General features: G+C 34.9%; 4 protein-coding genes, 1 long non-coding RNA gene and 1 pseudogene across 7 annotated transcripts; 4 read left to right on the forward strand and 2 right to left on the reverse strand.

The window, feature by feature from the left end:
• The first annotated feature begins 76 nt into the window (after positions 1–76).
• LOC148578922 (uncharacterized) lies at positions 77–1,596 on the forward strand. Its single transcript, XM_088506276.1, has 2 exons — positions 77–262; positions 1,051–1,596. Exons 1-2 carry the CDS (start codon positions 77–79, stop codon positions 1,594–1,596), a joined length of 732 nt encoding a protein of 243 aa, XP_088362402.1.
• Positions 1,597–3,887: 2,291 nt separating this feature from the next.
• Positions 3,888–4,902, forward strand: LOC107623482 (uncharacterized). Its single transcript, XR_015906527.1, has 2 exons — positions 3,888–4,136; positions 4,423–4,902. It is a non-coding gene; the product is annotated as an uncharacterized LOC107623482 (long non-coding RNA).
• Positions 4,903–7,233: 2,331 nt separating this feature from the next.
• Positions 7,234–10,936, forward strand: LOC107623480 (uncharacterized). Its single transcript, XM_016325757.3, has 9 exons — positions 7,234–7,659; positions 7,738–7,802; positions 8,152–8,192; positions 8,293–8,381; positions 8,461–8,574; positions 9,252–9,329; positions 9,502–9,567; positions 10,382–10,462; positions 10,662–10,936. The coding sequence occupies exons 1-9, from the start codon at positions 7,357–7,359 to the stop codon at positions 10,767–10,769; spliced, it is 945 nt and encodes a 314-aa protein (XP_016181243.2). The 5' UTR covers positions 7,234–7,356; the 3' UTR covers positions 10,770–10,936.
• Positions 10,937–12,228: 1,292 nt separating this feature from the next.
• Positions 12,229–15,196, reverse strand: LOC148578923 (uncharacterized; annotated as a pseudogene).
• A 564-nt stretch (positions 15,197–15,760) lies between these two features.
• LOC107623029 (uncharacterized) lies at positions 15,761–19,717 on the forward strand. Of its 2 annotated transcripts, XM_016325151.3 has the most exons (4): positions 15,761–15,986; positions 16,771–16,976; positions 17,328–18,012; positions 18,099–19,717. In XM_016325151.3, exons 3-4 carry the CDS (start codon positions 17,517–17,519, stop codon positions 19,508–19,510), a joined length of 1,908 nt encoding a protein of 635 aa, XP_016180637.1. In that variant the 5' UTR covers positions 15,761–15,986; positions 16,771–16,976; positions 17,328–17,516; the 3' UTR covers positions 19,511–19,717. The 2 variants fall into 2 exon arrangements, with proteins under 2 accessions (XP_016180637.1, XP_088358963.1); XM_088502837.1 differs by having other exon boundaries at positions 15,761–16,951.
• An 800-nt stretch (positions 19,718–20,517) lies between these two features.
• On the reverse strand, positions 20,518–23,024 carry LOC107623031 (flavin-containing monooxygenase FMO GS-OX-like 9). 2 transcript variants are annotated; one of them, XM_016325156.3, is made up of 7 exons: positions 22,466–23,024; positions 22,275–22,345; positions 21,991–22,149; positions 21,803–21,885; positions 21,403–21,538; positions 21,051–21,224; positions 20,518–20,913 (listed from the first exon to the last, which is right to left on the reverse strand). In XM_016325156.3, exons 1-7 carry the CDS (start codon positions 23,022–23,024, stop codon positions 20,716–20,718), a joined length of 1,380 nt encoding a protein of 459 aa, XP_016180642.1. In that variant the 3' UTR covers positions 20,518–20,715. The 2 variants fall into 2 exon arrangements, with proteins under 2 accessions (XP_016180642.1, XP_016180641.1); XM_016325155.3 differs by having other exon boundaries at positions 21,991–22,170.
• Positions 23,025–24,591: the final 1,567 nt, after the last annotated feature.

Below are 24,591 nucleotides of genomic sequence, written 5' to 3' on the forward strand. Positions count from 1 at the left end.
TATTTACTTGAGTTAACTCATGCAGTTTTATTAGTTTTATGTGCCTAGAATTTCTTACTATCAAATTTGGTTCATCATGAGATTGACACAAGGAATTGGAAAAAGTTCATTTGAGATCATGGATGGTAGGTGCAGGAAAGAGGAGAATACAATGGCAGTGGAAATTGCAATCCAGAGAGAGCTGGCACATAGGAAGAAGGTGGCAGCACCACATTTGAGATCACCAAATTCTAATTCCACTAAGGAGGTTTTTCCTTTACAGGTGATGATGATAATCTTTTCCTGTCATTGTTTACATCATATTGTTCCACAATCAATATCCTTTTTATTCTTTTTAATTATTATTCTTTGTTTTTCATTTCTGTCTACTCATGTCTCCCACTGTATTTTTCTAGCTTTCTAAATGCTGATTCTTTTTGACAAATTAGATTCTCCTTTCTGGTCTTATAGAGTAGAAAATACTCTCCTTTTTCCCCTTTTTCTTTTTTCTTCAACTTGTTTTATCTTTGGCCAGTAGCCTAACACTACTGTTCTTTAACCAACCTTGTTTTGGTTACTGTCACGAGACAAGTGTTCGCGAAAAAAATTGTGTTAAGAAAGGATGGAGACAAAATTAAAATCGTCTGACTCGCAAGACAACTTTTAAGATAATTTTTATACTAATCTAAAGACACTTAAAATATATGTATTGAGGACAATTTTTAAAACAAATTTTGTACCTTCAAAAAGAAGGAACTTGAGAAACAGATCTCTACTATCTCACTATCTACATCTTTTTTGTCCTAAGACAAAATCTAAATGCTACCTACTGCTAACTCTTTGAAGGGTGCTTAAGACTATTTTTCCTTCTACTCAAACTCTGCCATCTATACCTCTATTCCCAAATTCAACCCCCACCTAAATCTTCATCATATAAAAAATGAATTGGACTATTTACTTAGTTAATACTTTGTTTGGGAAATACAGGAAGTTAAGTAAACCTGTTGCTTTGCATAGTTGTCATCATATATATAAGATTTACTATCTATGAATCTTAAACTTGTTTCTCAGGTTAAATCACCAAGTCAAGCATTACCAGGTTCAACTCCAAGGCTATCTTTGAGTCAACACCTTTCTGGAACCAAGAGAAAGAAAACATTAGTCAATGCAGAGGCAGATAATAGTGTGTACTGCAAAATCTGCCAAGTATCTTGCTCAAGTCCATTCAATCTCAAGCAGCATTTGATAGGCCACAAGCACAGGGAGAAGCTGCTAGAACTCGAATCCGGCGAGAAAGATGGAACAAGTGAGAGTAATAGAAGCTATGAGAGGCAATGGTGTGATATATGCAAAGTTTCATGTATGAATGAAGAGTTGCTGAAGCTTCACTTTCAAGGTAAAAAGCACAAGGCTCAATTACAGAGGTTGGAATTTGATCAGCAAGGTGGTGTGCAGCTTCAAAATAAGCAACAAAAATGGTGTGAACTATGCAAATTATGGTGCATTGATGAGTTTTCATTCGAGCAACATCTTCGAGGTAGAAAGCACATCTTGCAGCTGCATGCTATGGAGAAAGAAAAAAACAAATTAAAAGAGAAAGATGCATTGATCTTATGAAGAAATATGATCACAAAAACAATGGTGACATATAGGACCAATTTAATGTGCAGCAACTATATGCAAATATGATCTAGAAATAGTATGCTATCATTAGTTTTCTTTAACAGAGACTCAGATAAGCATGAAACATTTTTACTTATGCTAATTATCTTAAAAGTTTTGTTCTATGCAATATGAAAATATAAATCAATTTAGCTACATATATAAACAGAAAATAGTTAAGAAATATGTCTAATTTAACCAAAGAGAATATAGAAACTGTGAGGAAAGATAAAAGATATTACTCAATTTACAAGAAACTTAACACTTTTTTCAATTACATTAAAAATATGACAAGAATGACTTCAAAAAACAAAATGATTAATTATCAGAAAAAGACATTCTAGCGCGCAAGCATCTCGTATTAACGCAGAGTCGGAGAAAGAATTATACCTAAGGAATATATAATATAGATAGTCTAACCTGATAATTATATTAACGACTCATTTCACAACTCGAATCCGTAACCTTCACATTAAATACAATATAATTGCATGCTTTCTTGATCTTTGTTGTAAGGCTCTTGATTATATGTGCAAAGTGCAATATATGGGCCAACAATAGCACATGCAAATGCTTTGAATGGATATTTCTTTTCTTTCTTTTAGCAAAGTTGTTCTCAGATTGATGAGTGCTTTGAAGCTAGCTACATGCATGTTCACATGTAAAGGCACAAACATGAACAGTAACACCCTGAATTTTAGCTGCTCTGCTTTAATTTGTGTCATGATCAAAATATATAATCTCTACAAAAATTTTCATTCTACTTAAATATTCCTATAAGGCTATTGCTATATATTGTTTCATGATGAAACCAAAGAACAATTCAATTATTCACATTGTGAAGTGCAGAATTTGACAACTCCTTTCACAATGTTTCAAATTTTTGGTAGGCTAGAGATGATTTGTTTTGCATATCTTCCCCATTATAGGAATTTGTAGGGTCCATTTTAATCCATGCGTAGAATAAATATATTAATTATAAGAAAAAGGCATGTGAGGAGTTGATAGTCGAGGATCGTTACATAATAATTTGGTCAAATATATCAAATCATCTAACGGTTCTCAACTAACAACTTTATATAAAGACAACTGCATATGAGTTAAAAAATTGAAAAAAAGGCTGTTTAGTCTATGTCATTATCGATAGGGCTGCATACGGATCGAATATAGCCTAAAATTCTATCCGATCCGTACTGCACTCATCGGATCGGATTGGATATAATATCCGCAATTTTTCAGGCCGGATCCGATCTGATCCATTGGATCGGATATCTGATATATCCGCATAATTAAAAAAATATATTTTCAAATTCTATTTGGCTGTTTTTACAAAAAAAATTTCATTTTTCACTTTAAGCATATTTAATTCTAAAATATTATAATTTATCAATAAAAGTTCTCTTGAATAACAAAAAAAAAACACAATATTTAAATTTAATTATTCTAAGTCGAAGTACAACATAAAAAATAAAAAACAAGATATCATAAAATTCATAAAACAACACACTAAAATTCATATCACATTAGGGTTTATTTTCTTAAACTATGTTATTTATATGTGATGTGCGGATATGCGGATTTGCGGATCGGATCCGCGGATATCATTGCCAAATTCGCAATCCGATCCTACCATAGTGCGGATCGGATAATATCCGCAAAATTCGGATCGGATGCGGATAATTACCGCGGATATGCGGATATTATCCGATCCATGTGCAGCCCTAATTATCGAGTATGAAACATACATTCTTAACCTCCACAACCTCAAATTTCATGGATCAAATGTTTGTTGTAGAATTGTATTTAGAATAAAAAATTAGTTATTACATATCCATTGAATCAAAATAATGTTAAGCATATTGGATTTAATTAAATGTGTTAAATACTTAAATGTATGTTGATAAAATAAAACCAACTAAATAAAAGAGCTGGATTCTTACAAGGAAATCAGTATTCAGTAGCATTATTGCTAGATTCTACAAATAAAGAGTTATGGACAGGCTCTTATTAATCAGATTATGAAATCCACTTGATGCCTAGATTTCCGGCTAAAAATTTTCATGTGTCTGTGAGTAGTGATTTCAAGTCATGGATAGAAAGTTGAGACATATTTGCCATACTTCACATCATTATTGTCCTGCACAAAGGAACACATCACCATCAATTGCTCCTCCACTACTATAACAACTAGTAGCTAGTGCATATATTACCTACAATTATCTATAATTATTATTTAAAATAAATTATTGAATTTGTTATTTATATTTCTTACATTTGCACTCTCAAGTTGTCTATAAATTGTGCATGCATAGCATTAGGATGAGGTAAAAGAGAAGAGAAGAGGAAGTAGTAGGTATACATAAATAATGGAATGCTCTAGAAGATCATCATCAAGAGATGTTTCTCTTAAGGAACTTAGCAGAAGGCTTGCTGAGTTTGCTGAAGACAGAGGCTGGGCTCAGTATCACAGCCCCAGAAATCTTCTTTTAGCTCTTGTAAGTAATAATTAAGCTTTAATTTGTTAGAATATAATTAGGATCAATTAGTATCAATTAGTATATCTGAATATTTATTGTAGGAGATTACGTCTTTATTATTATGATTCTCTTAGTACCTATAAATACCCTTTTATATTGTATTATTCTAGATAATTCGAATAGACAACTTGAATACACTCAATAATACACAAATCATTTCTCTTGTTTAGTCTCTTATTTCTAACATAATTAATTATTATAGGACTACATAATTCATGATGATGATGAATTTATGTATGCATAGGTTGGGGAAGTGGGGGAGCTATCTGAAATATTCCAATGGAAGGGAGAGGTTGAAAAAGGGCTACCAAATTGGAGCTCAGAAGAAAAGGAACACTTAGAAGAAGAAGTCTCAGATGTGTTGTTGTATTTGGTGCAGCTTGCTGATGTTTGTGGCTTGGATCTTGGTCAAGCAGCTCTCTCTAAGATTCTCAAGAATGCCAAGAAATATCCACTAAATAATAATTAATCCAAAAATACTTTTAAGTCCATGACCTTCACAAAATTTAGACGAATCAGTCTCTGACGGAAGCATTTGGACGGATCAGTCCCTAACGGAGGCATTTGGAAAGAGGGACTGATCCGTCCAAATTTTATAAAGGTCGGAGACTTAAAAGTATTTTTCAATGGTCAGAGACAGAAATGTTTGCAGGACAAAAGGTCAGAGACCTATTTATCTTTTTCTCTAATAATTAATACAAAAACCAATGCAAACTTCATGTCACTTCTATATATTCTGAAAAAGCTTTTAAGTATATCGGTGTTTTAATAAATTTTAATCGTTGATCTTAATTATATATATTATATATATTTTTTATAATTAAGATTAACAATTGAAAATCACTTGCACTTGAAAGTTTTCTTATATTATGTGCTACACTACTAGCTAGTGTGCTGCTATGAGCTACTTCAAATAAACAAATGATGATTGATATACTAGCATATATATATATATATATGTGCGCTATATTTATGTAGTTTTTTTTTCTTACATCTAATTCATATGCAATTTTTCTATTATAAATTAAATCATAATAACCAATCCCATTTGTGATAATTAACCTGAATGCAAATGATTTATTTTTAAAAGGTAAAGGATTCAGTTGTCAATGAGTAATAATTCAAATGGTATAGTCTCTCCATACTCAATTAAGAGGTTGCGGGTTCGAGTCTCCTATCTTTGGTAAATAAAAAAAAAAGAAAAGAAGGATTCAGTTGTCAAATTTTTTGTCAATAACTAGTTTGTCTAATACAAAAATATTTAGGGATCAATTTGGAGCTTCATGCTAATTATAAAGAATAATTAAGTAAATTTAATTAAGTAGGATTGGAACCTTTAGATAGTTAATTAAAAATAAAAAATCATTAAATTTCTCATTTTTGTTAATGTTGCAAGCGTGAGAAGTACATGAAGTTAGTCCTACATAAAAAAAACAAAGAAGAGTGAGGAGTTTATAAGATAAGAGATCCATTAATTTGACACTTTAAAGTTTTGAGTTGGATGTGGTGTCATCTCATAATTCTCCATGGTTGGCTCTCCAATTTTTATTTGAATTGGAGCCTTTAAATTCGTAAATGGAGTTAAATCCTTGTAAAACTTTGTTTCTTCTCTTTCTTTCTTCTTTGTAATAATTTGTGAACTCATTATTATTTCTTAACCACAAACTAATTGATCATGTTAAACTCAAAATCAAGGAACATAAGTGTATTATAAAGTAGGAAAAATACGCTGAATCTGAAGATTCTAATACAAATACGTTGTAAGTTAGAACATGTGATTATATAAATAGTAAATTAATTACTACTTGAAAACTTATTAATAACGAGATGATTGATTAATAGACAACAACAGTTGTTAGTTAATCTACTTCCCAAACGGATCTTCTCAAAAATTTTTAATTAATAATTTTGTAAAATATAATTTCATACTATACAACACGAAAAATATAAAAAAAATCTTATACTAAAATCATTTTATAAAATACATCCATGCATGTCACGTGTATATATATATATATAAAATAATGTTAATCACCAAATCAGCTATTTTTATATAATATATATTAAGTATACAAATATAAAATATATATTAAAATATATAAAATAATACATATATTTATAGAAATTCAGGCATAGTTAATTTTATAAGAAATTAATAGTTAAAAATTATTAAATAATTTAATAAATTTGATTAAATTATCATCTAACCATTCTCAATTATAAGGTAGCGTTTGGTGAAGAGACAGAGACGAAAAGATTGAGACTGAGAGACTGAGTCTAAGAGACAGAGATTGAAATAAATTTCAGTATTCTGTTTGGTGTAAAGTAGGAAACAGAAATTGAAATTAATTAATTGAAATGAAAGTATTTTGGTGGAAATTCAGGTGCAGTCGACTACACGTGAAGTTAATAGCTGAAAGCCGTTAGATGATTTGATTGATTTGACTAAATTTTCATCTAACGGCTTTTAACTATCAACTTCACGTGAAGTCGACTGCACCTGAGTTTCCACCAAGTATTTTAGGTATAAAATGTTATTAAAGTTTCAATCTCCATCGCTACAAATTTTAGTCCCTTGTGTCTCCACTTTTTGGAGGTACTGAAATACTGAAATTTTGGAGACAGAAACAGAAATTTTAGTACCAGTCTCTAAACCAACAAATATAATACTAAGTCTCAATCTTTCAGTTTCTATCTCAATATCTCAAAATAAACACTATCTAAATTTTATGCATAGACCAGTTTAATTATAATTGAATTTTCACCATAAAATATTGGGATAAAATTTTCAGAAGATGAAATTGTAAGATAAATTCCAACAAGCCCAAAAAACTACCGCTCAAATGACACCATCTTTTTATTCTCATCTAAAGATCTCAGATTCGAGTCTCATCATAACTTTGAAAAAAAAAAAATGAAAATTCAGGTGCAGTGGACTTCATATGAAGTTGATACCTGAAAACCTTTAAATGATTTGACTGATTCGACTAAATTTTCATCTAATGACGGTAAGTATCAAGGCCAACTGAAGCCTACTTAACCTGAGTTTTTACTAAAAAAAAAAAAAGAGTAAATCGCGATAGGCTTCGAAGTTGCAAGTAGGTGTATTGGTTGTTCTGCGTTGGAAGCTGTGGTGGTTTGAAGTGAAGGAAAGGAAGGTGTTTGATAGAAACAGAATATGGTTAGGAGCGCCAATTTCAGTTGCTGGACTCATTCCAAAACCGTTTCTTTCATCTGGCTCTTCTCTGCCTTCCTCTTCTTCACTCTCTTCCACATGCTCCTCCTCAACAACTCTTCTTCTTCTTCTTCTTCTTCCTCTTCCACTTTGAACTGGGACCGAAGATCCAACTTGTATCACAACATGGAGCGAGATCTCGATCAGCATGGACCTGCTTTCCTCAAACACGGTCAAACCTCTCAGTCCTTGTCTCTTTCCGATATCTTCACTCTTAACCATGGATCTGTAACGCCTCTACTCAAGGTTAGGGTTTAACCTCTCTTTCCTGCACACTACTTGTTCTTATTTCCGCTCCTACTCATCATTAATTTCCATATGCAGCCTGCAAATCCTCCTGTCAGAGCTAATGTGTTGTACATGAGCCCCGAATTCTCTCTCCCTATCGCGTAAGCATCAATAATCTCTACAAATTTCTTGGATTCATAGGATATTCCTACTAGATGGATACTTATATATATATATATATATATATATATATATATACATGTTATGTGTATCATAAAATCTTACCTTCAAAATGGACTATTGCTAAACTTTTCTAGGTAGATGCAGAATGAAAGATGTAATATTATGACCTATTCTTTCAGCGTTGCATAGTTCCACAGCGACAATACATTTATTGCTTCATCTTTTCTAATTACCATCCTTTTTAATGTTATCCGCTGAGTAATTATTTTTTTTCTTTACTACTTTTTACCAAGTAATTTGATATTCATGTAGACTTGCATGATACAGGGAGGCTGTCAAAAATACTTTTAATCCATACTTTGATAAAGGTAAATTACCTTCTGGTTTATTTGTTTAAAGATAGTTGCTGCACCCTCTTCTCTTTGTTGTTTGTTTTATTATTGTCATTCTGACGCGTGTGTCCATTAGCAATCTGGTTTCAGAACTCTACTCTCTACCATTTTAGCATGTTTCATGCCTCCCACCATATTCAACCTGTTCCTGCCACAAAAGAAGAGGTATGATTTCATTTTAAGCGTTTCTGTTTCTTCTTGGCAGTTTGCTAATCTAACTCCTCGTGATAAATTTTTATTGCAGATAGAAGCCGAAGCATCTTCTGTTCAGGCTGTTGCAAGGACTCTCTGCCCTTTGAAAATTGTTTTGGATAGAGTGGTTTTGACTTCAACTGGGGTGCTCCTCGGTTGCTGGCAGGTTACTTTGCCTAATCTAAAGGATCATTTATTTGTACCCTTGTCCTTGACCAATGTTCTTCTAGGTTGTGTTTGGTAAGTGTTTTAGGAAAGAAAACATGAAAATACTGGTTTAAATATAAATACAAGTCGAAAATACTGATACATACAAATACAAATACAACACAAAAAGAATAGATTATAAATCGCAATAATGAGAAATTATTCCTTGGTGCTACTACTCTCTCTTGCATTGTTTACCCTTGTCCCTCTTTCATACTGAGTGCTGTCAAGTTTAAATTTAGAATGGTGAAGGTAGACCAATGTAGAAAGTCATTAGATTTTGGACTTAAGTGGTTAAATCTAAATTTTCTAATTTTTAGATAAATACATATGTTTACGTTTTACTTGTACTTGTATGGTTCATGCTTTTAAATAAACCCTTTCCTTTTTTTTTTTTTTTTGGGTCAGTTCTTTTTTACTTTAACATTATTTGTTGCCTGTTTTGGTAATTGTTGAAACGCTCAACCTGAGCATCAATCAGTAATGCAAGAAAATTTAAATCAATAACTACAAGAAGAAGAAGAAAGAAACCATATTTATAATTGATTCTTTATATAGAATTGTATCAGTACTAGAAATGCAAACAGTATCAGTAAGTCATATGCCTAGGCTAATGATTTAGTGGTTTTTCTGTAGGTCAACTCGGGGACAGACCCCATAACTATTCGCGCAAAGTTGAAGGAGGTGCTTCCACATGCACCACAGAAGCAGCTTGTAAGCATAATTTGAATACTCAGTTTAGAGTTCTTGTCTGATGTAATAGATTCTTGTATGGGATCCAATCCTTTTGTTTTTCTGAAGTTAATTGGTTATTAGAAATTAAGTATGCCAGAAAAATTGCACAAAGATATGGTTCTTGATTATCTTGCATTATTTTTTACTGCAGTATGATGCTGCAATTCTTCACACATCATTTGCAAGGCTCTTGGGACCCCCTAGAGCATCACCTACGGTAATGTGTATCTACAGTATTTCTTCAAATTTTATTGAGTTTTACATTAAGATATGTCAGTGTGAATTTTAATGATATAATGTATTTGCAATGGAGTTGGATTTTTTCATAATTGTCTCTGATGTATTAGTTAAGAAGTTGTCTTTATTACTTACTAATTTGTTATTAGTTATTACTTCAGAAGATCCCTATAAATTTCTATTTGGCATCAGTTTATTTCACTCTGCATACAAGTGTAATTGCTCTCTATAGGGCTTTAGCATTCATTTTGTAGATATAAAGTTTTCATTGTGCCTCTACCCAACTGCTTCAGTTTTTGAGTGCGTAATCTAAAATTCAATCCTTGTTGTCTTCATTTTTTGAAATAATTTTTTTGTTCTCTTTGGCAAACAAATAAAAGAGTTGAGTGTTAGGCTGTTAGCACACAATATGTGAACATATATACTCTTCATATCGGGTTAAGCAGTAGTCATTCACGTGTCTTCCCAGTTACTAAGCTTTCGGGATAGATTGTTCCCCACACATTTATAATATGATTTCAGCGTATATATTTTCTAAACTTGGGAATTCAATTGAGGAATGGTGAACTGTCAAGTAGTGTTGAGACACAACTAAATAAAGATGCAATAGGACAGAAAATATAGCAAGAAGTAATGAAACAACTTGAAATGGGGGTGTAGCAGTTACAAGTTTGTTGCATTTACTTATGCATTATGATTTCTTCATTGCTGAGCAGTGTTGAGGAAATGTATCTGATTTATTATGCGGTAGGTTTCTTAATCTATTATTTACTTCCAATTTTTATTGTATGCAGGAGCTGCCTGAAACATCGGACAGTGTCCAATTTTTTCATGATCTGGTTAATCGACTTAACCGTCAGATCCGTGGATTCAAGGTTTGTGGTTTTATTGTACCATTTGTAATTTTTCTGGCGCAGTAATAAGAATAAGAACAACAGGTACAAGTTGAAACCTTAATTGGAATTGTTTTGGCACTTCCATTTTAGTTTTGCTGTTTTATCCTCCTATTATTCTTGCCAATAAGCCTTAACCATGGTGTTAAAGTGCATTGACTTCTCCTTCAAACAAATTCAGGCAGAGGTGTCAGAACTATGGTACGTGGAGGAATTTGATCTGCTTGCTCTTGCTCTAAATGGAAGAATGAACACTCGAAAATACAAACTTGGCTGCTCAAGAGCCTGAAGTTAGAAACCCACGAACATGTACACACACGAATGACACGATGTTATGAATTGACTCTTCTTTTTTTTCCTCTGTAATATTTTAAGTTTAGCCCAAAAGATGTTATGATGGTAATAATATTAAACCAGAGTTATATATTGGAAATCAATTTCACAATTCAGTTTAAATTATTTTGACCTCAATAAATCGCTATTATCGACTAAAGTGAATTATATGGTAAAGATGTAAGTTTACATTAATAACTTTAGAGTAAAAGACAAATTGGTTCCTGACCTTTTTAAATTTGGACATTTTCGTCCCTCAAGATTTAAAATACCTTTAACCCCCTCACCTTGTAAAATCTGGGACAATTGTACCCCTCCGTTGAGTTGGGTTGGAAAACGGTACCGGAGAAGGCTGATGTGGCTGGGGGGAATCTCAGCTGTCCGTTTAGGTTACTGAGTTGGATGGGAAACAAAATTTGGACGGACAAATCGATCCTTCTAACTCAAAACGACGTCGTCTCCATGCCTGAGTCCTATTTGATCGAAATCCTTGGACGAACACATGGGTGTTGATGCTGCGATTGTCCATGATGAGTGAAGGGAGCTCTTCATGCACAAGACTTGGAGGGGGATCTTCTTGCGCTGTGCCAGGAGGATATGAGCGAGATCGAGTTGCGCCAAAGTGCTACTGCGGCGTCTATGCCATTATGTACAAGTCAAGAACGACTAGTAACCCTAATAGAGTGTTTCTCGGGTGTCCATTCTTCAAGGTAAGTGACCGATTTTTCAATAGTTGGATTAGACTGTACTGGGTGTTAATGGGTGATTCACTGAAATTTTTTTCCAGGCTAAAGAACCGTACTGCCGGTACTTTGGCTGGCTGGATGAACATTTGAAAAAGATTAGAACCGTAGAGCCTGAAGCATTGGGTGCTGTGGATGAAGCTGAGGGAGTAAACGTTGAAGAACAGCTGTTTCGAAATCAGGATATGGAGAAAAAAAATAGAAGAGTTGGAGAGGAAGCTGTTGTCTATTGAAAGCAAAAAAAAACATGAGTTTGTGGCATATTACTGTGATTGGTGTAGTAGTTGTTGTTGTTGCTGTATGTATCTTGAAGGTGTAAAGATGACTGATGTACATGGAATTGGTTGTAATGGAAATTGCCATTGCTGGATTTTTAATGAAAAGTATATTAGTGGACTGAATCCTTTTTTTTTTCATAGTTAGAACAGCTAAACATTATTGCAAGCATTATATAAGATAGTAATTTTAGATAGATTGTAACCAAAACGTTACATGACAATATATCTGGTTTAATCCAAAACATAGCTAAACAGCATGAGTTAACCACAAAATATAAAAATATCTGGTTGGCATGTAAACAAGTTTGCCAAGATATGAAAGATATAAAGCATTGTCTAAGTCATGGTAACAACTAGCAAAAAAAAAAAAAAAACAGAAATCATGCAACTGTGTTCACTTCTTCTGAAGCTTGAGAATTCTCTTTGTGGTACTACTAGCTGCTTTCAAGGTCTCCTGCGAGGGTCCCGTATTGGTGCTTTTGCCTTGAGTTTGTTGTATGTGTGGTGGTGGATTTGCACTTGTTGGGAGCCGAACAATTGGTTGCTTGGGTCTGAATTTAGGGGCAGCAGTATTGGAGTTTGGTTGGTCCACTCTTGGCAGCTGGGATGGAGGCCTAAATGGAGTCTGTGCTAGAGCAGATGGTTGGCCCATAAATGGTGCAGCAATTGATGCAGACCCAGATGCTTTCCCAGCACTAGGTTCAGCCAATTTTTCACTCTGTGATTCATTTTGACCATATGTAACATCAATGTAACCAAATGGGGTAATTAGTGCTTAAGGTAACCAATTTTTTATCACTGACTAATTTTAAAAAGTACAAAATGGTCCTAAAGCATTATTGGTGCTGGCTTACCTCTGGTTGAGGGGCTGATTATGAAAGGGAAAGCAGAACCAGAACTTGTGAGTTGTCAACTGTCTTCTTGGGTTTTTTCTTCTTTGATTTCTAGTTGGGGTTGCTTGGAACTCCTTTACAAGTTTTATAGTTATGCCCTTTCTCGTTGCACTTGCTACATGTAAGCTGAAAACTTCTTTTCAGCTTGTCCCCCTGAATATGAGTCTCAGCAGGGTCCTTGTTGCAGTTATGCACATTTGGCCTCCCAATAGGCCGCTTGATAGGTGGCGTGGCAGGCCTCAGCTGGTCAGTGGCAGTTCAGAATTCTTCACTAGGAATGGGCTTGATGCAATGTGCATATGTCTTGTGAATGGACTCCATACACAACCAGGAATGCACATAATCCTCAACCTGGTCATGCCTCTTTCTGATTACAGCAATAGCATGTATGCATGGCATGCCTGCATAACCAATGCAACTTACATGTAAACCAGCATTGAAAACATGAAAACATAATCTTTGGTCTTCTTTCTGGTAACCTCAAACCTTTTTCTTTCATTGTTTCCCACCCACTCAGCAATCTACCTATTGCTCGATTTTATCTTCATCTGCAACCTTTTCTCCTGAACTGGTGCTAGCTTTCCACTGTGGTGTTCTTACAATCTAATATGCTTGGTCACCCTCCTCATTAAATAGCACCTAATCTCCTCACACATTGTCAACACAGGTTTAACTCTGCACTTCACTACCTTTGTATTGAAAACTTCGCACATGTTATTACTCAGGTTATCAACCTTGAGTCCATGACTAAAAAATGCTTTAACCCAAGTGGCAGGTTTAAATTTCATCAAATATTCCCATGCCGCCTTGTTAATCCCCTTCAGCTTATTCATTTTCTCCTTGAATTCTGGTTCAGTTGTATACCTAGCACATTCCCACACAATGTCTCTAATGTGCATGTCTTTGAACCGATTAATAAAGTTCTTCCATATATGCATGACACAGTTTCTATGATGTGCCCTTGGCATTACCTCTTTTAATGTTGGTAGAAGGCCCTAGTCAAATACATTTTTGGAAACACATTATAGGCAACCCTAATAAACCCAACAAATAAACACATTACATGCTATCCTAATAAACACCAACAAATAAACACATTACATGCTACCCTAATAAACACATAATATTGTCATTTCATTTGCATAACCAATAAACTGCTACTCTAATAAACCCAAAAAAATGAAAGTAAGAGTCTGACCTTTTGCTGGTCAGACATAAAGTTCCAACCAAATTGGGAAGCATCACCCAGATCTTCCTGAAGTAGTGTGAGGAACCATTTCCATGATTCCTTGGTCTCAGATCTTACAACAGCAAATGCCACTACATAGAATTGGTTGTTGGCATCCTGTGCCACTGCTGACAGTAACTGGCCTCCATGGTATGTCTTAAGAAAGGCTCCGTCTAGATGGATGAAAGGTCTACATCCACTCTTGAAGCCTTGCTTACAGCCCTCGAAGTAGATATATATCTTGTTAAAGACAGGGAGGGACTGAGGGATAGGCTTCACATCAATTCTTGCTGTCGACCCGGGATTACTCTTGATTATCTCCATCCCATAGTCCCTGAGCTTTTCATACTGTTCTTTTTCGTTTCCTACTAGCCTTTCCTTGGCTTCTTTCACTGCCCTATATACCATCTTCGGATGCACCACTAAGTTAAACTCTTTTCTGAGGAAATCAATTGCCTCATTAGTTGTCATATGAGGTTGACTTCCCATTCTCTTCTCCACTTTCTTACTGATCCAGTGTTGATCAGCAGCATTGCTACCCAAATCTCTTGCGCATGTGTGCTCGGACTTGTAATTCTTAACCTGGAAGCATAATAGTGTCTTGTTGTAGGATAGATGTGTCAGCCATGGACAGCTTTCACCCCTGCAGGCAACTCTCACTATTTCCTTATCATTTTTTATCCACAACAGTTCCCTCCCTTCAGATATGAACATATCTCTGACAACTTCTTTGAAGCCATCTATGGTTGCAAACTTGGTACCCACCTCAAATCTCCCCTCTCCAAACCCATACTCCTCATTAAACACTGGTAATTCATGCTTGTCTCTCTCATCCTCTGAAGATACTGGTGTGTGAAGATCCTCAAATTCATACTCATAAATAGGGTCATCATCATCTGACCCTCCTCATTCACATAGAGGCCGATTGGAGGCCTCTCATTGGGCTGCACAGATGGGACATCTTCTTCAGCATGCACAGAAGCACCAGTTCTTTGGAACTTGACATTAGGACCACTTTCTTTGGACTTGGCAATAGGCCTGGTTCTTTTGGGCTTCCCACTAGGCCCAGTTTCTTTGGGCTTGGCAGCTGGCCTGGTACCTTTGCTATCAGGTCCACTTGCAGTCCTTGGTCCAGCTCTTCTCTTGCTTCCACTTGACTCTGTCCCTGGCCCTTCCTTGACAGTGACCTTATTTTTTGGCAGCACTTTCTCCTTTCCTTTCAGAGTTCTTCTTTTCTTCATACCATCATTCTCCTCATCACAGCTAGAAGAGTCATCATCAGAACTAGTTCCAGCGACATTCGGAGGAGGTTTATACAACTCATCCTCTCCACTACCATTTCCATCCCCTTCTGTGGATGGTGATGACTGAAGCTCCCTCATGATACTGTCAACATCAACGGAATCATCAAATTCTTTCGTCCCCTGTTCTGCAGCAGCATCTTCTTCCACAATCTGTGGCTCATCAACAGGGTAATCGAAATAAATGTAGAACTTGTTTGTAGTTGAATTCCTCAGCTTGTTCTCTCGCATTTCATTGATTCCTGCATCCGCTTTTAGAATGTGTAGTCCAGACTTAATGTCATTGTTTATTGGGTCATACCAATACACTGCCATGTATGTTGCATAGCCCAAACTCTTGAATAGTATAACTAAATCCCTAAAATTTACAAAGTCCAAATTCTTTTTCGTTTTTTTTTTAATGATAGGATAGGTTACTTGTTTTTGTTAACGAAGTAAAGAAATAAATTCATTTTAATGAAACAATGTTTTAAAGTAAACTTTTTTTCCTTTTGTTTTCTTAACTAATGTCTAATGATAAAAGATAAGGATTTGGATTCTCTAAATTTTGATGCGTGTCTCTTTACTCTCTCTCTCTTTCTGAAATCTTCGTTGAGAATGGCCCATCAGCACTGCAGATCCAAACACACACTTCTTTTTGCTTTTCAATGGAATCTCAGAATGAAAAAGATCACTTTTTGATTGCTCAGCTCTTCTGGGTCGCTTTGATTTTCTTCTTGCTGCATTAATGGTTCTCTCTCTCTATTCTTCTTCTTCTTCTTCTTCTGTAACGTGGCAAGTTTCCATTCTTACAATGGTTGAATTCCACCATTACTTTGGGAATTTGGACTGAACATGTTTTCCTTCATCACTCATCAGGGATGAGTTCATTTTCACCAATAGTTTTTTGGTCAAAATTTTCATTTTTCTGATGATCAGTCTTTGTAGTTTCAGTTTCTCAGGTTTCACGAATTCTTCTTTCATAAACTTTGTAATATCATAAACTTTATTCTATTTTCCTTCATTTCTCTTGGCTTTATGTTGAGTTTGGTGCATTTGATACTATTTTGTCTTTGGAATCTGATTCTGACTGGCATTTTAGCATAAGGACTAATTCTATCCAAATTCTTCACCTTCCCTCTTTTTCCTTCTTTTTTTTTTTCCTTTTTAAAATTTCATTTTTGTTATCAGTGACCATCACCTAGACTAGTGCATGCATAGTACTTAAGACTTCCATGCTCATTCTGATTGCTGAGAAAATTCCTGTAGTTTATGCTGTGCTATGTTCTCCATTAGTAGCTGGTCTTTGTGAACTTCATATTGAAACTGAAATGCACATGCAAGGTTATTTGGCATTCCTATCTATTGTTTATATCAAAGACATTCATGCAAATCAGTATGTGTTTGTCTTATTTTGTTAGGCAATCACATCACATCTTTTATATGTAGAACTAAAATTCAGTTTTTATCATATCACATTCCTTTCTGGACACATACTGCATAATTAGATTGAATGATTTTGGTTTTTATTTCAGGTTCTTGTTGTTTAGTTGAAACTGCTGCATCTTCATTCATGGCATTAATGGGCATGGGTGCAAATATGCAATACAATGACCATTTCCCGGGACATTACTCCATGAAGGGCCTCATCTTTGGTGCCGAAGGAAGCTCATGGACTTCATCAAACAAGGGACTTCTATAGCAGACAATTCTCGAGTATGATGCTATATTTAGGGACCAAGTATGTCAGCTTCTTGTTTTATCAGAGAATTATTCAATGCATTCTTTTAGGATTCAAATGTAGTTTCTAGAGAAGCAGCATATAAAGTAGATTTTGAGTTACTTCACTGTTTGTAAATGAATTAAACGTTTTAGAAAGATGCTATCACATTTGTTAAAGTAATGTATTCAAACGTAAAAGGTGACAAGAAAATAGGAATCTTAGCCAGTCCATCAGAGGAACAATTTACTATTAATACTATTTCCATTCTTATTACATCCAAAATAATGCATACTTTTCTTGATACTTATAATACTTTTTTTTTTTTACTATTATTCTTATGTATCGTATTCTTATTTTTGCCTTATTCAGATTCATGAGCTGCACCAAATTTACCAGAAACAGAGGGAATTGATGGATGAAGTTAAAAGGAACGAGTTATGTAAACATAATTTACGGTTGGAGACATAATGGTCAAGTTCCTCTCTGTGTTATTCATCAAACTTGCCTTTGTTGGCTGGTCAATCATCTGTTTTAATTGTGGAACGCATCGAGTCACTAATGGCTTTGGCACAAGAAAAGAACAGGCAAAGATGTCCTGCTTCTGAAACTACTCCAACTGTAATCAAAGATCTCTTAAAAGATTCTGAATTATCACAGTCCACTTACAGAAAAGTTGGTAACAAAATTTTGGATCTCCAACTTCCAGCTGAAGAGTACATTGATAGTGAAGGCGATTCTTCCGAAAGTGAAAAGAGTACAGCTTTTACTTTAAATGGAACTTCTCAGGTTGTGTGTAACGGTTTAGCCGACTTAAATGTACCTTTTAATCTCAAGGAAGAGACGGGTGCGGAGTCTGATGATTTGCAGCCCAGAATTCATCATGGAAGCTCCCTTGTTTGTGATATATCAAGAGCAAGAAAATCAGGCTGGCATAATTTTCCCAATGATGCTATACAGAATTTGAACAAAAGAAAGTATCTTGAAGATTCCTCAGATGATCCAATGCCAAAGCCAGGGAAGAAACTCGTACCGATGTCCTCAAGTAATATTGCTGGTGAGAATTTGTCTTCAAGTTTGAATTGAAGTTATAATAAATGCATTTTTTGAACAAATGGTGATAATGAATTTGCCATTTTTCAGGGCAAAATGGCAGGGTCTTGAATTCCCAAGCCGGATTTAGTGATACCGACAGGCAATCTGTTCCAGTTGAATCATTGAGTCAGAAACTTGAGCAAGTTAACATTTTTGCATGTTTGCAAAACTATCTTCTCCGCAACGGCTTTTGCTTTAGCGCCAAGTCATTTAATCAACTATCAATCGATACTGATGATCTAAGCAGCTGCAACAACCATGGTTCATCATCGGCTAGCCATGAGCTTAGGGAGTGTGTTCAGGTCTCTGAAGATGTGTTCAATCCCAAGAACATAAACCTGAATACCATGCCTGGTTATTCCGATACAATAACAGCATTTCAAAGCATTCATAATTCAAGGGAAGAAGATAAATTTGAGTGTTCAAGATTTCCTTGGCTTAAAGAAAAGCCGGCACCCCAAGGAAAACTCAATGAAGAGGGTAAATCTTCAACACATGTAAGAAGCAACACTCTTGCATTTGACATTAATGGAAATACTGATGCTTCCAAAATTCTGTGTGTTGAAGAAACTCTGAATATATCAAAAAATTCACATGTAAATCATATTCTTGACAAGGGGGAACAGGTCCGTGCTGGTGAAAAGTTCTTGGAGAATGAGAAGACGATGCATGAATGCTTGATCCGCGTCATTGACCTGAATTCATGCACGAATGAGGATGAGAATACGCCAATGGATATCGATCTTCAGGCCCCTACGAGTCCAGAAAATAAGGAAAGTTCTCCACCAAGAGGAGAATCCGATGAAGCCCAAGAGGAGCAAGCCAGAATGGCAGCAGAGGCTTTGGTTTCGATATTCGAGGTGGCGGTCCATAATGGTCTCCAAATGACAACATGTTCACCATTAGAATCTTCCATGAGTAGCCCTCTTCACTGGTTTTCTGGGATTGTTTCTGCAATAGTGGATCATTCAGAGAGTGAGGTTAACTTGGAGCAGCATCTGCCTACTGATTTTGATTACTTTGAGTTCATGACTTTAAATTTGACCGAGACAACAGTCCTAGATTGCTTCTATAAGAGCAATGGCCAATCCAAGCAAGGAGGCGAAGGGTCTACCTCACTGACTCGGTCGAATAGGCCCCGGAGGGGGAAGGACTTCCAGAATGAGACTCTACCAAGTCTTGCTTGTTTGTCAAGGCACGAGGTGACCAAAGATCTTAAGACCATAGGAAGTCTAGTTAAAGCCGCCACGGCTCGTACTACTCGCTCGACAGATGGCTGCGCAAGAAGCGCAGGTAAAAATGCACCGGCCAAGGCGAGGAGAAGGCCATGTAAATCAGCTTCTAACATTACAGACTTACTGAAAAGAGGCCTAATTAGTTGGCAAAAAATATGTAGAAAGAAAAGGAGCCAAAGATTTCCAGTCAGTAATCTCCAGCTTATTTTTAAATCAAGTACATAACTAACTGATCCGCCTTTGAAACTATGTAATTTATACTCATTTTGTCTCGTAAAATGAGTGAAAGACATGCAGAAATGCATGTCAACTAAATTTACGAGACAAAATGAGTTCAGAAAACATTTCAGAAGGGATCTTTTTGTAAATATTTTCAGCTTTATATAGACTATAACATATAACTATATAAGTAATCATTTTGATTTTTGTGTATATCCTAATTTGTCCTTGGAATCAGATCCTGCCTTCTTTATTTGATTTTGTGGACTTTGATTTTATAAAGCTAATTTAATATTTATTGTTATTTAAACCATTATACAAAACCTCAAATAAATTTAGAAAAAATGACCACAATCGTTCTTAATTAATTTATCTTAATGGGATGATTGATTGATTAAGGCTAAGTTATGAGAGTCAAAAAGTGCAAAGCGCCGAAACGCGTGTGCAGGGAGTTGAGTTCATCGCAGTGATGAGCTTCATCTTCGATTCGTCAATCAGATTCGAATTCCAAAGCATATTCTTACCTGCATATTGCATAGGTTAGTGAGCTTTTTCTTTTTCTTTAAGCTTTCCGCACTTACGATGATTCATGCGTGTTTGTCTCCCCTACCTGTTCGATGAAATTCCTCATTCACACTCTGCATCACCAACTTCTATGCATTCCAAAATCTCACCACAAATGATTAACAAGTAACAAATTCGTCTCTTACCAGATATTAAAATAATAGATATATTACTATTAGTTCATGTTAATAGATTGAGCTGAATCGATTAATTACTGTTAATACTATATTATTGCTAATGTTCACATGAATTTTGTAATCTTTGAAGCTACCAATTGTATTTTACAGTAAGATTATAACACACTTGATTTTCATTTAGCTTTCTTAGCTTTGCTACAATTTTTCATAATCCAAAATCCAGATCCCTCAGCTCTCTTTTGAGGTGGACCTAATTAAATTACTAACACTCATTATTGTACTGCTGACTATGTATAACTGCAACAAAATTACAAACATACATCAATAAGATTCTCTCTTACTAACTTGTCTCAAGACTAGATATATTTATTTATACATATAATTTGATGATTGAAGCTTCTAATTCATTCATTGATGTCCCCCTTCAACCTTACAAATTAAAGTGGAAATCAACATAACTGAATAATAACTTGGAGTGGGAACGAATAAAATATTTTTTAGATATGCTCTTTACAGAGAAGAATCTTGAAGCCCAAGTTGAGTGAAGTGAGGACTTTGAAGGGCCTCTTGGAGCTTCTCATTATCATCCCAAGAATCTCTATATGTCTCTAAGTTGGCAAAGGAATTAAGTATGGCTGAAAGGCAAAGCTCTTTTCTCCATTCTTCTAGAGGTGGCAATCCTGCACGCTCTCCATATTTGACACAATACTGGAATTGCAATGCAATCAAAAGAAGGAAATAAATAAATATGGAAGGATACACAATTATCTAAGAGAGAGTGACTTTTAATAAAGACAACAGAAGGGTGTTTTTTTTTTTAAAAATTTTATTTTCTATTATTATACCTCAAAATCTGCAATGTCATGGGTGCAATGTTTAGGTATGCCTGCTACTTCTCTTGAGTGGTAGAACTCCTTGATGGATTTCATCATGTCCTCCCATGATGGCAATACCTTTCTCCCAGAAAGCACTTGTGCTATCCATATTGCTTGTGATTCAAAGAAAGGGAACCCTATGATCTGTGAACAAAGTCCATCAATGCTTATTGTACACGTGGCTAAAAATTATGTTTAACTGCACCATTTGCTTAGCATTATTTGGTGAAATATACCATTGCAAAATTATGTATATCTGTGTGAAATGAAAAATTTGATGTAAAACTAATGCAAATTGTTGAGCTCAGGGTAATTTATTTACCTTTCTAGGGATGCCTATAAAGGACAGTGATGGAGCAAGAGATGGGGGGAAAGTGTGCTCATACAAAGGCCCCACTCTGTCATCATCCACAACTACCATTCCTTTAGTGTCAAGAAAGGGGAACGCATAGGAGTACCTACACATAATTAATTGAATTTGAAATCTTTCAATTATTAGAATTAATCACTACTAGTTTACTCTAAAAGGGACACAGGGCAATGTTTGGGCACATAGGCCCCACATTATAATCTTTGAGCCTAAGATCATATAATTATCCAATCATAATATCTTTTTTTTTACCATAAGTTAGTGAAATTCATGAGATTGATTAATGATATAGATTACATATTTTTGTCACTGCTAAGTGTGTAGGCAATTAATGAAAGTTGTGTCTTTTTACCCTGTGCAGTACAAAATGGTGTCTGCAGAAATAGAGGAACCATCTACAAATGTGACCTTTCCATCCTCATGAAGTGTGTCTATCTGCACAAGGTACCATATATACTATGAAACTACCGAATATTGTAGTGAATTAACTACCTTCTTCTTTATGGGTTTAGTACTTGAAAAAGAACAAGAAGTTTGAACCTGTGGATGAAGGTGAAAGTTCTCATGTTTTGATATAACTTTAGATAAACCCTCAGTGATATTAAGAGATCTTGAACTCATGTGGACTTCCTTTGCTACTTTCACAAGCTCTAGCGATATATCTTGCCCACTTAAGGAATTTCCAACAACCACCACAATCTGTTCAATGAAGATTTGCCTCTATGTTTGAAAATGTTTTAATTTAAATCTCTAAACTTCATACTTCATACTCTTTGGAAATTAGTACACAAATAGAGATTGAAGGTTTCATATATATATAGTACCTCATTGCAGAGTGGTTCTGGGGATCTGTAAACGTGACTATGCATTTGTTTTCTGATCCATGTATCCATTCCTGAGCATGGGAGAGAATGTTATAAGAAAATGTGTCATGCATGATCATACCATATTCTTATTGTGTCTGTGTGAATCAGAGACAGAGAGATCTAGAAATGAATAGAATTGATAAACCTACCTTTAATGGAGGGCAATTTAGGCTGAGAGTAATGACCAGTGGCTACAACCACTGCATCAAACACCTCTTCCACCACCTTCTCACTCTTCTTCTCTACGCTTCTAACAACCCATTTCAAATCATTATTACTATAGGCACCATAATCCAACATCCCCACATAATCCACCCTTGTGTTGAATCTTATCATCTCTCTCAACCCAAACCATTCACAGAAGTCCTTTAGGTAATTAAGGAGCTCTGTGTGGCTTGGGAACCTCCTCATGTCCCTACCTTTCTTCACCATAAATGGGAAATCAGTGAACCCCATGATCTCCCTTGGAGATGTGAGCCTTAATGATTCATAGATACTACTATGCACCTTTAGAAAAGGATTTCTTCCTAAAGGATCCTCCCCTACCACATTTGGTTCATATAACCATTGCCCTCCTATCTCATGATTCTGCTCTAACACAACCACCCTGTGACCTTCTTTTCTCAGCTCCCTGGCTGCCACTAGCCCTGATGGTCCAGCTCCAATCACACACACATTCTTGGATTTGTAATTTTTCTCAGAAACCATTGTAACTAGAAGGGTTTAATTTGTTGTAGATAGAAGGTGATGATGGGAATGCAAATATGAGAGTGGGTTTATTGTATGTGTGGAGATGAGTTGGGAGTAATGGTGGGTTTTTATAGTTAAATATGGTTTCACGTAGCCAAAAAAAAAAAAGGAAAAAAAATAAGACCATAATTTGTGGTATAGTGATGGTTTGTTGTCTAGGAGACACACGTGATGATTTGAAATCAATAATACTTTGAAGTATGTCCACTTTTCATGCTTGGACTTCTTATCTTTACGTTGAATACTTCTCATTATATAGCTTTATTACCACATTGATTTACTCACATAATCAATTGATAAAAGTTTAAGTTATAAGTTACAACCTTTTATCAGTCTTCACTGCTACTTTAATTACTTTTTCTCTCTTCATCTCTCTCTCTCTCTCTCTCTCTCTTTCGTTTTGTATGGTCTATATGGACCAAGCATTCTGCTCTGCATTGCACTGCATGCATGTGTTTGGTACCCGGTATAATGATGATGATGATATTTTCATTCACATGGCCTAACTATGTGACAAATGAATCATCACCATGAATACTTTCTTGGACCTTAGCTTATGGCAATGGTGTTACTATTCTTTTCTGTTTCCTTGAGCATCAAACTTTCGATGAGGGCCAGCTTGATAATCACTCATCATCAGAGAGAATTTCGGAGTATATATTTAATTACTTAACATGGCCCTCATGCACGTACGAGACTTAATTTCTTTATTTAGCAGGAGGGGAAGATTATATTATTGTGTGAAATTTTATAGTAGTGTTTGAATTGTAAAAGATGGTATAATACGCCATTTTATTTAGAAGCTAAAATAATTCGCTCGTTTGATAACAAAATTCAAACAAAAATCATGGTTGCCTAGTAGTTTTCATTTTTTCAACGTGCGGAATCTTTTTTTTTTTTTTTCAAGTTTTATAGTTTATGATGAGTGTCGGTTGATTGTATTATTTTGTCGTATTATTTTGTTATGTCCCAATATGCTGACATTCTTCAAGTTTTTCGTAATATTAAAAAGAGTAAATAGTTAAATTTGTCTATAAAAAATTATTTATCTTTTAAATTGATTTTTAAATTTTTTTAATTAAATTTGTTATTAAAAATTTTTAAATTGATCACATTAATCTTTCTGTAATTTTCACTTTTGATAGCGTCAGAATTTGTTGATATGTTATCATAAGTGATACAATAATACTCATCTGATCGTTCTAATTGGCTACTAATATAATAAGTTTACGAAATTAAATCAAATTAATTCCAATTTAAGGGATTTTAATTTGTCAAAGTCCTCTTCAATTTGGGTTATTTGTTCTAATTTCGTCAACTTATCATATTAGGACTGCCAGGTATATAGTTTAGTCAATATGGCATCACTTAACATGTGACAAGTAAATTTTGATATTGTCAGCCACGAAAGTGATGGAAGGATAAATATGACTAACTTAAAATCTTTAAAAGATGAATTTGATACAAAAAAAAAAAAAAAAACTTTCTAGGACCAACTTGAAGAATAGGTGATTTTTTAGGAACC

The sequence above is a fragment of the Arachis ipaensis genome, chromosome B10 (assembly GCF_059453495.1).
Source record: "Arachis ipaensis isolate K30076 ecotype BB chromosome B10, ASM5945349v1, whole genome shotgun sequence".
Classification (NCBI taxonomy): domain Eukaryota; kingdom Viridiplantae; phylum Streptophyta; class Magnoliopsida; order Fabales; family Fabaceae; genus Arachis; species Arachis ipaensis.

Excerpts from the sequence above, each read along its gene's own strand:
- LOC148578922 (XM_088506276.1), top strand. The coding sequence starts at position 77 with ATGAGATTGACACAAGGAATTGGAAAAAGTTCATTTGAGATCATGGAT. Across the intron at positions 263-1,050 it reads AGGAGGTTTTTCCTTTACAG|GTTAAATCACCAAGTCAAGC; the intron begins GTGATGATGATA and ends CTTGTTTCTCAG.
- LOC107623480 (XM_016325757.3), top strand. The coding sequence starts at position 7,357 with ATGGTTAGGAGCGCCAATTTCAGTTGCTGGACTCATTCCAAAACCGTT. Across the intron at positions 7,803-8,151 it reads GAATTCTCTCTCCCTATCGC|GGAGGCTGTCAAAAATACTT; the intron begins GTAAGCATCAAT and ends TGCATGATACAG. Across the intron at positions 9,568-10,381 it reads CCCCTAGAGCATCACCTACG|GAGCTGCCTGAAACATCGGA; the intron begins GTAATGTGTATC and ends TATTGTATGCAG.
- LOC107623029 (XM_088502837.1), top strand. The coding sequence starts at position 17,517 with ATGGCTTTGGCACAAGAAAAGAACAGGCAAAGATGTCCTGCTTCTGAA. Across the intron at positions 18,013-18,098 it reads GTCCTCAAGTAATATTGCTG|GGCAAAATGGCAGGGTCTTG; the intron begins GTGAGAATTTGT and ends GCCATTTTTCAG.
- LOC107623031 (XM_016325155.3), bottom strand. The coding sequence starts at position 23,024 with ATGGTTTCTGAGAAAAATTACAAATCCAAGAATGTGTGTGTGATTGGA. Across the intron at positions 22,346-22,465 it reads TAAATTGCCCTCCATTAAAG|GAATGGATACATGGATCAGA; the intron begins GTAGGTTTATCA and ends TCCCATGCTCAG. Across the intron at positions 21,539-21,802 it reads ACCATTTTGTACTGCACAGG|GTACTCCTATGCGTTCCCCT; the intron begins GTAAAAAGACAC and ends AATTATGTGTAG.